This window comes from Nerophis ophidion, linkage group LG13 (genome assembly GCF_033978795.1).
Source record: "Nerophis ophidion isolate RoL-2023_Sa linkage group LG13, RoL_Noph_v1.0, whole genome shotgun sequence".
NCBI lineage: Eukaryota > Metazoa > Chordata > Actinopteri > Syngnathiformes > Syngnathidae > Nerophis > Nerophis ophidion.
The window spans coordinates 16,491,552-16,508,325 of NC_084623.1; the positions used below are offsets into that span (position 1 = coordinate 16,491,552).

Here is a 16,774-nt window from a genome sequence, read left to right on the forward strand (position 1 = left end):
TGACATGATAAACTTATTGGTCAAATAATGTTTTTCCATTTTTTTATTGTATTTTTCTTTCATTCAATAAGCCGTTACTTAGCCTTCCAAAATTAACCTATTTACTGCCTAATGAGCAATTCCAACTTTGACCACAGCGTCAGTTACTGTATAGAGCTTTCCATCATTTTCAGCTGACTGCATTGCAAAGTGATTAACCCCCTCCTTCCTGTCACGCAAGACCCACCCAGAAATAAGGCCATATGAATCCTTTCCCTACTGTAACTCACTACTTCCCGAGACAATCTTTCAGTCGTTGCTTTAGGTCTGGGGTCGGCGACCTTTACCACTCAAAGAGCCATTTTGACCCGTTGCACCCGAGTTATATATGAATGCCGCTTGACAGCGTCACACTTAAAACCTTCCCGAATATTCTGAGAGACTACCGAATGTCAGATCAATTACTCTCACAAATGTTTACAGGATTTCCCCCGATTAACAATAATAAGGGCATCCTCCGTGCGTTGGTTGAGATGGGCGGGATTTGGGAAGGGGGGCGGGGTTTGGTGCTGGCGGGGGTGTATAATGTAGTCCAGAAAAGTAGGGATGCATGGGATTTTGGGTATTTGTCCTTTTGTGTTTATGTTGTGTTACAGTGCCAATGTTTTCCCGAAATGTGTTTGTCATTCTTGTTTGGTGTGGGTTCACAGTGTGGCACATATTAGTAACAGTGTTACTAGTTTTAGTCATAATTTAGTTATTTAAATTTTTTTAGTTTTAGTCTAGTTTTAGTTGACGAAATATCATAAGATTATAGTCGACGAAAACTACAGTAGGTTTAGTGGACTAAAGGGTAATATGTAAACTTTCCCTTCAATTTCTGAAAGTCAAAGCAAAACAGCGGAAAAATCACAGATACAAGTCGTATTTTGATGAAAATCATGTCTCAAATTTAGTATTTCACGAGTAAGCCGTGTAATAAACGAGATAACGTCGAGTGAGTTGTATGTTGTGGAAAATGCTTACCTGTGTGTGGATTTCGGGGTGATTCGAATGTCGCTTCAAGTTTGTTGTGTTTTTCCCCGTAATCCTCGCGCTGCATTTCTTACACTGCGTCTTGTTTTCTTTGACGTCAAATATAACATTTCCTCATATGTCCTCTCTCCTCTTCCTCCCCAGCGTTAATATGTTGTCTTCTGCAGCGCATTCCCGGGTCAGTCTCAAACGCAAACTACGTTTACGTAACTTCCTTACCACGTCGCTCTGATTGGTTCTCTTCCCAACTCCTCCCGCCTTTTCCTAACGAAATGAGTTCCGATTGGATCTCGTCTCTGGCAGACATTTTCGGCTCGTTTTTATTCGTTGACGGATATGTCAATACACCTCGTCATCGTTTTAGTCCACGTAAATTATTTTTTATTTAGTTATTGTCTCGTTTTAGTCAGAAAAAAGAGGTCGTTGAGGATAACTATGACGAAAATTCTTCGTCAACAAAATTAACACTGGTGTGTTATTTGAGGCTGAATATAAAATATGATCAGTCGGCATGCAGATCACGTGTCGTAAAAGCGGGCGCGACGACATGTTGTGGAGGAGGTTAAAGGCATTGCAATCACTGCACACCCTCAATATTGAGGTCTAGGTGAAAATTGGAGAATGTTATCTCCGAATGATTTTTTAGAAAGAGGCACTAAAATACGGAAACCTCCCGGAATAATCGTTGGGATCGGCAATTTAGCAGCTGAGCCACATCAGAGTGATCACAGAGCCGCATGCAGCTCCGGAGCCGCAGGTTGCTGACCTCTGCTCTAGGTGCTGAAAATAAATCCCTGCCATTGTGCAAACCGAAACACAGACAATATATATTTTCTTTTCTGTGTGACACATATAGCCTCTCCAACAAGCTCTTTTTACACCCTGACATGACAGGGCACTGCCATTTTCACCAACAGAATTCCAATTGTCAGAATGTGTTGTTTCTTCACCACACCTTAGCACCTCCCCTATTTACTTTTTCTGTGCTCCTTTTCCTTTCACACCTTCCTTCTTGCCTTCAGCCTGTTTATCTTGTACATCCCCGGACCGTGCTTTACATAGTTTCTACCTTGTACCAGATGTTTAAGTTTTTCCCCAAAGGTTTTAATTTGTTTTCTCTTCCCCCACGTTTGATGCTTTGAATACCTGCTGAGATCATTAGGCAAGAGGGGAGCTAATTGTCCTCCATGGGTGGAATATTGCCAAAAGTTTTTCTCTAAAAGTTTTAATAGGCTGCAGAGTTTGCATGGATTCTTCAAGCTATTGAATGCACAAGTAGAGCTCAAAAAGGCTAAAAAAATACAATTTTTGAGCCTTTAATGGTGTTTTTTTTAGGACCTTTTGACTCTGTGGAGCTTATTTGATGATCACATTTGATGAATCATACCTGTGTGTTTTATTACACATTTTGTTCAATAATGGGTTCTTGTTCCAAATGTTTGCATATGTCCAGTATGACTGATCTGATAACATGAAGTGTTACTCCAGTGACGTCAATCTATGGAAATGTATTCAAATATTCAAAATGGCTGGCGGATTTTGTAATGTTGAGACATTATCTTCACATACTTATCGGATAGTAAATACATTTGGATATGGTTAAATGCGTACAATGAAACAGATCAACTTGTTTTTCCACTTTACTGGTACTTTAATAAATTATTGTATTATCGCCAAAAATAATGACCACTTGAAGAAGGCATTTATCCATTCCAGACCGTTAAAAAGCAGCGGGTTAAGTTTGAGTAATTTTACTTAAACTTTTTCTAACATTCCACTCTCCAAAATAAGAAAAGTATTTCTGGTTCCTGCTGATATTGTATCAAATCAGTAATGGTATTGACCAATACACAAAGCTCCAATATCGAAAGTGAAAGAGTGGGGCCCCTTCTAATACAATACCCAAAACCAGTGAAGTTGGCACGTTGTATAATTCGTAAATAAAAACAGAATACAATGATTTGCAAATCCTTTTCAACTTAAATTCAATTTAATAGAGTGCAACAACAATATATTTAATGTTCGAACTAAGAAACATAATTTTTTTTGCAAATAATTATAAACTTAGATTTTAACGTCAACAACACATTGCAAAAAAAGTTGGCACAAGGGTAATTTTACCACTGTGGTACATTGCCTTTCCTTTTAACAACACTCAGTAAACGTTTGGGAACTGAGGAGACCAATTTTTTAAGCTTTTCAAGTGGAATTCTTTCCCATTCTTGCTTGATGTACGGCTTAAGTTGTTCAACAGTCTGCGGTCTCCTTTTTTGTATTTTACGCTACATTAATGGCCACACATTTTCAACGGGAGACAGGTCTGGACTACAGGCAGGCCAGTCTAGTACCCGCACTCTTTTACTATGAAGCCACGCTTTTGTAACGTGGCTTTGCCTTGTCTTGCTGAAATAAGCAGGGGCATCCATGATAATGTTTGGATGGCAACCTACGTTGCTCAAAAAACCTGTATGTACCTTTCAGCCGCCTGAGGGATCAAAGATCACGGGCATAGCCGCTTACGTGCATTGATCTCTCCAGATTCTCTGAACCTTTTGATGATATTACGGACTCTAGATGGTCAAATCCCTAAATTCCTTTGCAATAGCTCATTGAGAAATGTTCTTAAACTGTTCGATGATTTGCTCACACATGTGTTCACAAAGTGGTGACCCTCGCCTAATCCTTTTTTGAGAATGACTGAGCATTTCATGGTAGCTGCTTTTATACCCAATCATGGTACCCACCTGTTCCCAATTAGCCTGTTCACTCATGGGGGTGTTTGATGAGCATTCCTCAACTTTATCAGTCTTTTTTGCCATTTGTGTCAGCTTTTTTGAAACGTGGTGCAAGCATCAAATTCCAAATGAGCTAATAATTGCCAAAAATACCTTTTTCCAGTTCGAACGTTAAGTCTCTTGTGTTTGCAGTCTATTCAATTGAATATAGGTTGAAAAGGATGAACAAATAATTGTATTCTGTTATTATTTACAATTTGCACAACGTGCCAACTTCACTGGTTTTCCACCTTTTCTGAATTCTTACAAACACACGCACAGACAAAAACTTATACATAAACATTTACTGGCAACATTATACACATTCTAATGAGAGCCAATTCAGGGTGCATCCAAAAATCGGTCTTTACATACAGTATATGATAATGTCAAATACGCATTTGCAGTTTTACATCACAGCATACGACTATTGCTATTATTACAGAACGTAGTACATGAATGAGAATATGTGCAATTTTATCAACAAAAATATAACACTTTAACTAAAATTACACATAATAACAAACAAACATAAAATAAAATACAGTGGTATTGTACCTTGTTTAGAGTTAGTAATCCGTTTCCAAAAGGTCCGACAAAGACCAAATACCAATAGAACTGAAGCAATTTTTCTAAGAAAAATAATGTCAGTTCAATTAATCAATTTCAAACACCCGAAAATATTAACGCAGCACATTTTACAGAGAATAATCATCATGGTAGACAAAAACAACAATGTTCAATACATATAAATTATATAAAAAAATGGATAAACATTTAACATTACTTGTACCTCTATTGAAGACTTTAGTTGGCACAGATGCCATAACGATGAGTGAAGACGCAATGTACAGCGGCAGTGCCAGCAACCTGAGGTTCCTAGGTTTGATCCCCGTTTCTGGCATCCTAGTCACAATTGATGTGTCCTTCGGCAAGACACCCACACTGGTTTAAAAATGTCACTTAGATCAGTGTTTTTCAACCACTGTGCCGCTAGTGTGCCATGGGAGATTATCTAGTTTCACCTATTTGGGTTAAAAATATTTTTTGCAAACCCGTAATTATAGTCTGCAAATGATGTGTTGTTGTTGAGTGGTCGGTGCTCTCTAGAGCTCGGGAGAGTAACCGTGTATCAGTAGGTGGCAACAAGTAGATAATTGCTTTGTAGATGTCGGAAACAGCGGGAGGCAGCGTGCAGGTAAAAAGGTGTCTTATGCTTAAACCAAAAAAAAGCAAAAGGCGAGTGCCCCTAAAAAAAGGCATTGAAGCTTAGGGAAGGCTATGAAGAACGAAACTAAGAATGAACTGGCTACAAAGTAAACAAAAACAGAATGCTGGACGACAGCAAAGACTTACTGTGGAGCAAAGATGGCGTCCACAATGTATATCCGAACATGATATGTCAATGAACAATGTCCCCACAAAGAAAGATAAAAACAATAAAATATTCTTAATTGCTAAAATAAAGTAGATGTGGGAAATATTTCTAAAGGAAGACATGAAACTGCTACAGGAAAATACCAAAAAAAGAGAAAAAGCCACCAATATAGGAGCGCAAGACAAAAACTAAAACACTACGCACAGGAAAACAGCAAACAACTCAAAATAAGTCACAGCGTGATGTGACAGGTGGTGACAATCCACCTACTTTCAGACAAGAGCTATATTAATGCCAGGTTGGTTATGGTTTAAAGCAGGGGTGCCCACACTTTTTCTGCAGGCGAGCTACTTTTCAATTGACCAACTCGAGGGGATCTACCTCATTTATATATATCATTTATATTTATTTATTTATGAAAGAGACATTTTTGTAAACAAGTTAAATGTGTTTAATGATAATACAAGCATGTGTAACACATATAGATGTCTTTCTTTCACGAAGACAAGAATATAAGTTGGTGTATTACCTGATTCTGATGACTTGCATTGATTGGAATCAGACAGTAATGATGATAACGCCCACATTTTCAAATGGAGGAGAAAAAAAGTTGTCCTTTCTGTACAATACCACACGAAAGTGGTTGTTTTTTGGCATCCAATTCATCCAGCTTCCATACACTTTACAAGAAAAACATTGGCGGCAATTTCCGTAGCTTGCTTGATTGACATTCACGGCACCATAGGGTTTTGTGAGATGACACTGGCTGCTGCCAGTTCATTATTATGAAAAAATGACAGAGAGGAAGGCGAGAAACACTTTTTATTTCAACAGACTTTCGCGCCGTCCCTTCCGTCAAAACTCTAAAGGCCGACTGCACATTTCCTATCTTCACAATAAAAGCCCTGCCTCATGCTGCCTGCGCTAACAAAATAAGAGTCTCGGAAAGTTGGCGTGCACAAGTGATGTGCACGCCAGCTTTCTGAGGGATCGCTTGTGCACGCCAGTTTTCCGAGACTCTGTATTTAGTTAGCGCAGGCAGCATGAAGCAGGGCTTTTATTGTGAAGATAGGAAATGTGCAGTCGGCCTTTAGAGTTTTGACGGAAGGTACGGCGCGAGAGTCTGTTGAAATAAAAAGTTTTTCTCGCCTTCCTCTCGGTCATATTTTCATAATAATGATCTTGCAGCAGCCAGCGTCATCTCACAAGACCCTCCGGTACCGTGAATGTCATTTAAGTGACGTCTTGGTGAAGATTGATGATCACTAATTTTTAGGTCTATTTTTTTTAAAAGCCTGGCTTGAGATCGACTGACACACCCCCCGCGGTCGACTGGTAGCTCGCGATCGACGTAATGGGCACCCCTGGTTTAAAGTCATCCAACAATTGCAACAACGACTTTTTATTGTCAACTGAGTTTTGTTTTTCAATTATTTCTGCTGGTGGTGTGCCTCTGGATTTTTTCAACGCAAAAAATGTGCCTTGGCTCAAAAAAGGTTGAAAAACACTGACTTAGATAATGGATTCTACTATGTAAAGCGATTTGAGTCACTGTAGAAAAGCGCTATATAAATATAATTCACTTCGCAAGAGGGTGAAAAGTAGGGGAGAGTTATGTGGAAGCCTTAATAAAAATGTTTTTATTTATTTTTTCAATTCAGTAGTGTTTTTTTTCTCTATCGAAGTGCTGTCACTTGGCCCCATGGCAGATTATTGTGCAGTTGTACTCAGTACAAAAAGCACAGTGACTGAGTCACCCATGCATAAAGTTTTGTTTAGGCACAGAGGGAGCAAAAGACTATTTTTGTTAAGCGCAATGTTTGGCCGTACAAAAACTCTGACAGTGTTTGAAAAAACCAGGGCAAAATTTGGGTGAGAAAATGGAATCATAGTGGGACATACGAAAACCGAGGTCTCACTGTTAATAATGGTATTGAAATTAATATGGCAGAAACCATGAAACGCTATTAATCTGTATAGAGATCTCTAACTATGTTTTTAGTAATATTAATCATAATATTGCGGTTGTACAATTTAACATAAACTACTTTTCAACAAGAGGAAAGGGAATTGTAGACCGGAACCCTTTCAAGTCTCAGGCCCAACTGAACTTTTTCCCATTAAATGTGCTGTGGCCACACAAACAAAATAAATTTCCTATAGCTTGCTGGCTCTTGTTACAAAGTATGATCATGTCAACATAAACACAGACGAGTAACAGTCCAACAAATGTAAACACGACTGAAGTAGTGCTGACGTGCTGACTTTGTTTGCCTGGTGAACATTACTTTATCCACTTTCCATAAGTGTGTAAGGTTACGATCAGTGGTGTCCCGATTCGGTTTTAATTTCGGCTATCAGCAAATAAAGAACAATAGTTAGATTATATTAGCTTGTATCTACAATCCCTGATACAAGCGCTCCAATACAAGTAGTGCTGCTGCGCGTTTACGTGTTTAAAACTTAACAGCCCAGTTAACAGCAAAATGTGCTCCAATAAGCACACAAGGTTGGTCTTTTCGTGTATTTTAGTAAAGTCATTAACAAAAAAGCAAACATGACAAGCTATAGGCTACGATGAGTTTGCAGCTACACAACAGCTATGCACACAATAGTACACAAGCTAGATATATGTAAAACATGTCTTTAATTATTCCAAAATTGCAGTTTAACATTTTATATACACGCTATAAGTATATATGTAATATAGAAAACAGACACAATTATAATAACATGTAATATTTAAGTATTTTGCTCATTTTAAGCATACGGCGGCGCATTCATTTCAAAGACTGATCACAACGTTCGCTATCTCCTTTAACAACAACAACAACATTACTAATCATGACAAAATTCATGAAAGCCAACAACTACTACTTTTTGGAAAAATGATCCAGAACCTTATATTTTTGAGCCTCAATATACGGAGAATGATCTACGAGTTTTAAAAGCTGAGTGATAAACACTAAGTATCAAGTCACCAAAAGCACAAATTATGAACATAATAATACATAATAATAATAGTGTGGGAGTCCACTCCATAGTGGATCTAACATGATAGTGTGAGAGTCCAGTCTATAGTGGATCTAACATAAGAGTGTGAGAGTCCAGTCCATAGTGGATCTAACATAATAGTGTGAGAGTCCATTCCATAGTGGATCTAACATAATAGTGTGAGAGTCCAGTCCATAGTGGATCTAACATAATAGTGTGAGAGTCCACTCCATAGTGGATCTAACATGATAGTGTGAGAGTCCAGTCCATAGTGGATCTAACATAATAGTGTGAGAGTCCACTCCATAGTGGATCTAACATGATAGTGTGAGAGTCCAGTCTATAGTGGATCTAACATAAGAGTGTGAGAGTCCAGTCCATAGTGGATCTAACATAATAGTGTGAGAGTCCAGTCCATAGTGGATCTAACATAATAGTGTGAGAATCCAGTCCATAGTGGATCTAACATAATAGTGTGAGAGTCCAGTCCATAGTAGATCTAACATAATACTGTGAGAGTCCAGTCCATAGTGGATCTAACATAATAGTGTGAGAGTCCAGTCCATAGTGGATCTAACATAATAGTGTGAGAGTCCAGTCCATAGTGGATCTAACATAATAGTGTGACAGTCCAGTCCATAGTGGATCTAACATAATACTGTGAGAATCCAGTCCATAGTGGATCTAACATAATAATGTGAGAGTCCAGTCCATAGTAGATCGAACATAATACTATGAGAGTCCAGTCCATAGTGGATCTAACATAATAGTGTGAGAGTCCAGTCTATAGTGGATCTAACATAATAGTGTGAGAGTCCAGTCCATAGTGGATATAACATAATAGTGTGAGAGTCTAGTCCATAGTGGATCTAACATAATAGTGTAGAGCCCAGTCCATAGTGGATCTAACATTATACTGTGAGAGTCCAGTCCATAGTGGATCTAACATAATAGTGTGAGAGTCCAGTCCATAGTGGATCTAACGTGATAGTGTGAGAGTCCAGTCCATAGTGGATCTAACATAATAGTGTGAGAGTCCAGTCCATAGTGGATCTAACATGATAGTGTGAGAGTCCAGTCCATAGTGGATCTAACATGATAGTGTGAGAGTCCAGTCCATAGTAGGACCAGCAGGAGATCATCTTGATTGGAGATAGACGTCCCCAACTGATGCACAGATGAGTGGTCCACCCTGGGTCCCGACTTTGGACAGCTCGAGCCTCATCTGTGGTCACAGAATCTGTGCCCCCCCTCTCCACGAAGGAGAAGGGGGCTGAGCAGAAAAGAAACTGCAGATCAACTGGTCTAAAAGGGGGGTCTATTTATCAATCAATCAATTAATCAATCAATCAATCAATCAATGTTTACATATATAGCCCTAATTCACTAGTGTCTCAAAGGGCTGCACAAACCACTACGACATCCTCGGTAGGCCCACTTAAGGGCAAGGAAAACTCACACCCAGTGGGACGTCGGTGACAATGATGACTATGAGAACCTTGGAGAGGACCACATATAAGGGAAACCCCCCCGCACCCACTCTAGGGGACCGAAAGCAATGGATGTCGAGCGGGTCTAACATGATACTGTGAAAGTTCAATCCATAGTGGATCCAACACAGCCGCGAGAGTCCAGTCCAAAGCGGATCCAACACAGCAGCGAGAGTCCCGTCCACAGAGGAGCCAGCAGGAAACCATCCCAAGCGGAGGCGGATCAGCAGCGCAGAGATGTCCCCAGCCGATACACAGGCGAGCGGTCCATCCTGGGTCCTGACTCTGGACAGCCAGTACTTCATCCATGGCCATCGGACCGGACCCCCTCCACAAGGGAGAGTGGGACATAGGAGAAAAAGAAAAGAAACGGCAGATCAACTGGTCTAAAAAGGGAGTCTATTTAAAGGCTAGAGTATACAAATGAGTTTTAAGATGGGACTTAAATGCTTCTACTATATGTCAGTGATGTAGCTGCATAAGCCAGTTACATCTCTGTGATCGTAGCACCACTAAAAGTAGTTATTTAACGTTATAATAACAATATCGTTAATACTCGGTTAATGTTTAGGTCACGAGATGTAAATTGACTATTGTTGGCTGTTTTGGGATTTTTTGTTGGAGGGCTTTAGGACCGCAATAGAGTACTCTCATTAGCAACTTCATATTTGCTGTATTTTAGGACTTAGAATTCGTAAAAAAAATACAATTATATGTGAAGTGAATTATATTTATATAGCGCTTTTCTCTAGTGACTCAATGCGCTTTACATAGTGAAACCCAATATTTAAGTTACATTTAAACCAGTGTGGGTGGCACTGGGAGCAGGTGGGTAAAGTGCCTTGCCCAAGGACACAACGGCAGTGACTAGGATGGCAGAAGTGGGAATTGAACCTGCAACCCTGAAGTTGCTGGCACGGCCGCTTTACCAACCCCATCCGTCTTACATATGGATTGTGAATGCTGGTCAAAATTCCCCAAAAGTGCAGTTCCTCTTTGATCGGGTTGCACTGTACAATATTTAAAGGTCCACACAAATTCTCATGTGCGGTGTTGTGACTGCCTCTAACACTTTATCCCGACTTTGTCTCCCTTTAGGAGGATTTTCGTAATAAAGTTCAAGATTACATCAAGCACTACGCCAGATGATAGACGCATGGCTCTGCGTCAAGCTGCTCCACCTTTGCCTCAGCTTATCTCGGCCGGGTCCTCACGCAATCAGTCGCCGGCCGTCCTAACGTCCCACCCTTGCTCAGCAGATTGCAATAAACCTCAACATTTTTTAAAGGAAGGACGCGTCTACACAAAGCACCGTGCTTTAATGGTTCTACAGTGTTTTTGGAGGCGACAGCGTGTGATCATCGTGACGCAGTAACTGAATGAAGCTGCTGGCTTGGCTCTTGAACGGCCAACGTCCCACGACGTGATGAATCACAGTGAACGTATGTATTTGTTTTAACATTAAGTCATTCAGAGAAGGTTTCAACAGTTGTCACGTTCCAGTGCCTGCAGTGCTTGTGTTGGGAAAGAGAAAATGCATTTTAAGAACACATTTACACACACATCATTACTATTATTATTATTATTATTATTATTATTATTATTATTATCTATGCTGTCACGCTACAGTCGTACTCATGCACACAAGCTGCAGATCAACTCCCAGCCCACGAGACAGCATTTGAATGATCAGCACCATATCTGTCGTCATTCTCTTGCACGTTCACACACACACACACACACACACACACACACACACACACACACACACACACACACACACACACACACACACACACACACACACACACACACACACACACGCACACACACACACAAGCACACACACACATAAGCACACACACACACTTTTGATCACCTTTGTTTACCTCATGTGCAGAGGGAGTGACTACTGTACAATAACTTGACTTTTTTGTCTTCTGCTGCTCATCTTCCCGTTTCCCTTCTCATCTGCCTTCTTGTCATGTCACACACACACACTCACACACACAAAATTCAAAACCAAAAGAATAAGAAGGTCCACTTATGCCGAACACGAGTGCGGGCAGCGAGTACTTGAGTCCAGTCGACAATAAATTCTGGTCAACAATAGCAAATTATTTAAAAGCAGAAAGACTAATGACTTTTTTAAAGGTTGTTTTGAACAAAGTCCACCGTCTTCCTAATTTTTTTAGAATATTTTAATGTGGAAAATACAGGCCATTTACCATTACATAAAACATCTGTCATGGCATGTTTTGAATTGGGAATATATGTCACAAATGTGTCCTCCAGTTATTAGGATTACAGTCAATAAGATGATCTGCTCAAGCACAGGTGTCAAACTTGAGGCCCAGGGGCCAGATCTGGCAAGCCATATAGCTTTTATGGCCCATGAACGCCTGGGAATAATATGCGTCAATAAAGTACCTTTTTTTTTAATGAAATATATTAGTTTTTTCCATTTTGACAGAAAAAAAACCTGCATGAAAGTGCATACTTTTTCCAAATTTAATCATACTTTCCAAACAATTGTTTTTTAAAATTAAAAATAAATACATATGATTTCAAAGCAAGTTTTCCATTAAATCGTACACTTAAATAGATTTTACAGTAAAATGTACCGTGGTTTTTACAGCATATTCCTGTGAATTGAAACACAGTATAACTCTGTTGACTGAGTTACCCGTTTTTTACTGTAAAATCCACGGTTGTTGTTTTTACAATGTATTACTACTTTCAATGGAAAAAACAATGCAGCATTTTTTTAACATAAAAATAACTGGCAGCTCAGTTGCCAGAATAAAAAACAAAACAAAAACAGTACTACTGTTTTTCCAATATGTTGTTAAAAAAAAGTTCTGCCTACTAAGCTGCCTGGTTTTCCCGTAAATAAAACAGTGGTACATTTTTTTCCATTTACCGTAATATGTTGTAAAAGCACATCATTTTTTTACAGTAAAATTCTTGTGACCGAGTTGCCAGTTGTCACTGTAAAATCTTTTTTTTTTTTACAGTGTACATACGAAATATATATAAAAATCACTTTCATAGGGGGCAGGACGGTGGATAGGGGTTAGTGCATGTGCCTCACAATACCAAGGTCCTGAGAAGTCCTGAGTTCAAACCCGGGCGCAGGATCTTTCTGTGTTGGTTCCCTCCGGGTACTCCGGCTTCCTCCCACCGCCAAAAACACGCACCTGGGGATAGGTTGATTGGCAACACTAAATTGGCCCTAGTGTGTGAATGTTGTCTGTCTATCTGTGTTGGCCCTGTGATGAGGTGGCGACTTGTCAAGGGTCATTCCGCCCGAATGCCGCTGAGATAAGCTACAGCGACCCGAAAAAGGGACACGCGGTATAAAATGGATAGATGAAATTACATAGCCCAATTCATAAATTAGTTGCTGTTACAAGCGGCCTATTGATGGCAGCCAAAACTGCGATATGGCCCTCGATGAAAACAACACCCATGTGGTAAAGCATTGTCTTATTTCTCTCAACCATGACTATAGGAAAACTAATGAATGGATGAAAATGTGCTCTTGGGTGTAGAATACGGTGGTACCTCAGTTTTTGTCAGTAATCCGTTCCAAAGAGACAAAACCTGAGTCATACGAGAACTGAAGCATTTTTCCAACTTGGAAATACTGTAAATCCATTTAATTAATTACAGACACCCCAAACTAATAAGAAAAAACATATCATAAGAGAAAACAATGCAAAATAACATCACTTTTACCTTTATTGAAGACTCTTCAGACTTCAGTTACTTTCTTGAATTCAATTGTGTTTCTTACTTTTTTGACACTCACAACTTTAATTGGCCCCTTTTTAAAAAATAATTTAAAAAAAAGCACTTAAGTTGAGCCACCAAAGCATAGGATTCTTTGTTCAGGCGCTTGGTTGTGTAGAATGGCACGCAAAACACTTACTGGTTCTTTACACACAATGAAACAGAATATGAAAATGTTGGTGAATGTTAACACAGAATAAAACATTTAAGGTGAGGCATACAAAAACCTAGGTACCACTGTAATTGTCCTTTATTGCAGATGGTGCTACTCCTTTACTAGATGAAACAACACACCCAGATGAGCCGTTTTGCCAATGTGGAGAAAGGCCAGTGAAAAATGTGTGTGAGATGAGGATATAAACTGTCACATGCTTAAGCCAGTGACAGTTTATACCTCTGATTTCTTCCTTTCAGATCCAAACTGCTCTTCTCCTTCCTTTCTTTCTGTTTACCCGTTACGATAAAGCAATGTGTTGAAGAGAGAGAGAGAAAGAGAGAGAGAAAGTTCACTGTGTGGATGTGTGTGCGTGAGGACATCTCCAGTACGATGTGTTTAATGTGACCTGTTGGCATGCTCCGGACTCCTTCATGTCGTCCTTTTTCTTTGCGTCGCAACTTCTGGTCCACAGTTGAAAATAAGAGGACCCGTGTCACAGCAGACATGTAACAACACATCTGCCAAGGTAAAGGATGGGGACAGTAGGACGATACAAGTAGTAGATAAAGCCAACGTGAGCAGTGTTGGTCCAGTATTCATTTTAGCCTTATTCACACTGACGGTATATTGCGTGTCCTTTATTTTGGCGGTGTGTCGTGATTGTTTTTCTGAGGCTGCTGTTTGGTAAATCTGCATGAGCTCATGCCATATTTGAACCAGGAGAGAATTTAGATTGAAAAGGCAGTCCCTAAAATTCTCAACTGTGTCTCTCCAGATTGTACAACCATTTTTTTTTTTTAAGAAATATTAAAAGATGATATAAACCAAACTGCTGGCATATTGTTTTTCCACTGAACACGCTTTCGTAGAAAGGAATTTGACTTCTGAGTTGTAATAAAACAGAACGATATCCTTTACACACTGATGTCGGTTTTTGATGCAGTACCGCCTGAGGGATCGAAGGTCACAGGCATTCAATGTTGGTTTTCAGCCTTGCTGCTTACGTGCAGTGATTTCTCCAGATTCTCCGAACCTTCTGACGATATTACAGACCGTTGATGGTGAAATCTCTAAATTCTTTGCATTAGCTGGTTGAGAAATGTTCTTAAACTGTTCGACAATTTGTTCACAAAGTGGTGACCACCCTCGCCCCGTCCTTGTTTGTGAATGACTGAGCATTTCAGAGAAGCTGCTTTTATACCCAATCATGGCACCCGCCTGTTCTCAATTAGCCTGTCCACCTGTGGGATGTTCCAAATTAGTGTTTGACGAGCATTCCTCAGCTTTCTCAGTCTTTTTTGCCACTTGTGCCAGCTTTTTTTAAACATGTTGCAGGCATCAAATTCCAAATGAGGTAATATTTTGCAAAAAATTACGTTTTCCAGTTCGAACGTTAAGTATCTTGTCCTTGCAGTCTATTCAATTGAATACAGGTTGAAAAGGATTTGCAAATCATTGTAATTTATTTTTGTTTATTTATTTATTTATTTAAAAACAATTTTTTTTTTTTTTACACAACGTGCCAACTTCACCGGTTTTGGGTTTTGTACTTGTGCAAAAATCGGCATGTGCATCCATGTCCTCAGTCAGCTGGGATAGGCTCCAGCTCACTCGTGACCCTAATGGGGACAACAGTTTGTTTTGATCTATTATTAGAGCAAAGACAAATAGATAGAAAGTACAGAATATTGTATTCCCTGCAACTGCCAATGTCTGACATATGGTTGCAATTGCGGCCGTTGTGCTGGCAGAGACCTAATCATCATGAACGCTTGCCCTGTGGCAGTAAAGCTGACAGTCATTTCCAAGTAATGAGATGGGAGAATGGAATAATTCACATTTTCACCGTTCCCTCTCTCGCCTGCTTAAAAACACCTGTCCACTGAGCAAACAAAAAAAGTTTTACAATTGGGAACCAGCGTACATCAATTTTGCGCGTATATGTTGACTTCGGTTTGTTGTCTAACACCCTAGGAGAGGGAAGTGAGAAATTAATGAGGACCTGGAGAAACCTCTGAAGGATTTGTTTTGACAACAAACCAGCCCCAATCCATCATGAAGAAAATCAACGGTCTTAAAAAACGGGCGATTCTTTACACCAGGGGTGTCAAACTCAAATACAGAGTGGGCCAAAATTTAAAACTGAACTAAGCCGCGGGCCAATGTTTAACAAATTAACCTTTTAATAGAGACCCAAACAAGTTTTGCATTGAATATTGAACAAGCAAGGCTTATATAACTTTATAGTGACATGCAAAAACGAGTTTCAAATAATAATAATTGAAAAATATCAATGGCATGTCAAATAAAATTTAAATAAAAATTAAATGCCTCTTTTCTATTTGCAGCCTTCTGAGGAAAATATCAAAATTAACTTTTTCCACAGGCAATAATAAAAATGAAAGTAAAATAATAATAAAGGTATCAATCATTCAAGCTTTGAAGTAGCAAAAGAAAGTGCATGAATAAAACGCAAATTATTGCTCAGTTTGCTACACTGATTTGCTTTAACAACGCTTATATAACTTAATAATGCAGAATCAACTTTCAAAAAACAAACGAAAAAACATCCAAGAAATAAAATTTAAATAAAAAATGTAATGCGTCTTTTCTATTTGCAGCCTTCTGAGGTAAATATCAACATTAACTTTTTCCACAAGCTAATAAATTTGGTGGTCGGGGTTGGGGGGTGGTGGAGTTTGGTGGTATTGGGGGTGAGTATTGTAGCGTCCCGAAAGAGATAGTCCTGCAAGGGGTTCTGGGTATTTGTTCTGTTGTGTTCATGTTGTGTTTAGGTGCGGTTGTTCTCCCGAAATGTGTTTGTCATTGTTGTTTGGTGTAGCTTCACAGTGTGGCACATATTTGTAACAGTGTTAAAGTTGTTTTTACGGCCACCCTCAGTGTGACCTGTATGGCTGTTGATCAAATATGCATTGCATTCACTTGTGTGTGTGTGTGTGTGTGTGTGTGTGTGTGTGTGTGTGTGTGTGTGTGTGTGTGTGTGTGTGTGTGTGTGTGTGTGTGTACAAGCAGCATGTGCTATGTGACTTGGCCGGCACGCTGTATGTATGGAGGAAAAGCGGACGTAACGACAGGTTGTGGAGAACGCTAAAAGCAGTGCTTTTAAGGCACGAGCCCAATATTGTTGTCCGGGGAGAAATTCGGGAGAATG

General features: G+C 39.5%; 1 protein-coding gene across 1 annotated transcript in view; it reads left to right on the forward strand.

Annotated features, from left to right (window-relative positions):
• The window catches only part of ube2f (ubiquitin-conjugating enzyme E2F (putative)), a 51,408-nt gene extending 36,977 nt beyond the window's left edge, over positions 1-14,431 (forward strand). The window contains exon 10 of the mRNA XM_061918462.1: positions 10,749-14,431. Within this exon, the coding sequence (XP_061774446.1) occupies positions 10,749-10,799 (51 nt within the window). The 3' untranslated portion in view covers positions 10,800-14,431. The remainder of the gene's footprint in view (positions 1-10,748) is intronic.
• The last annotated feature ends 2,343 nt before the right edge of the window (positions 14,432-16,774 follow it).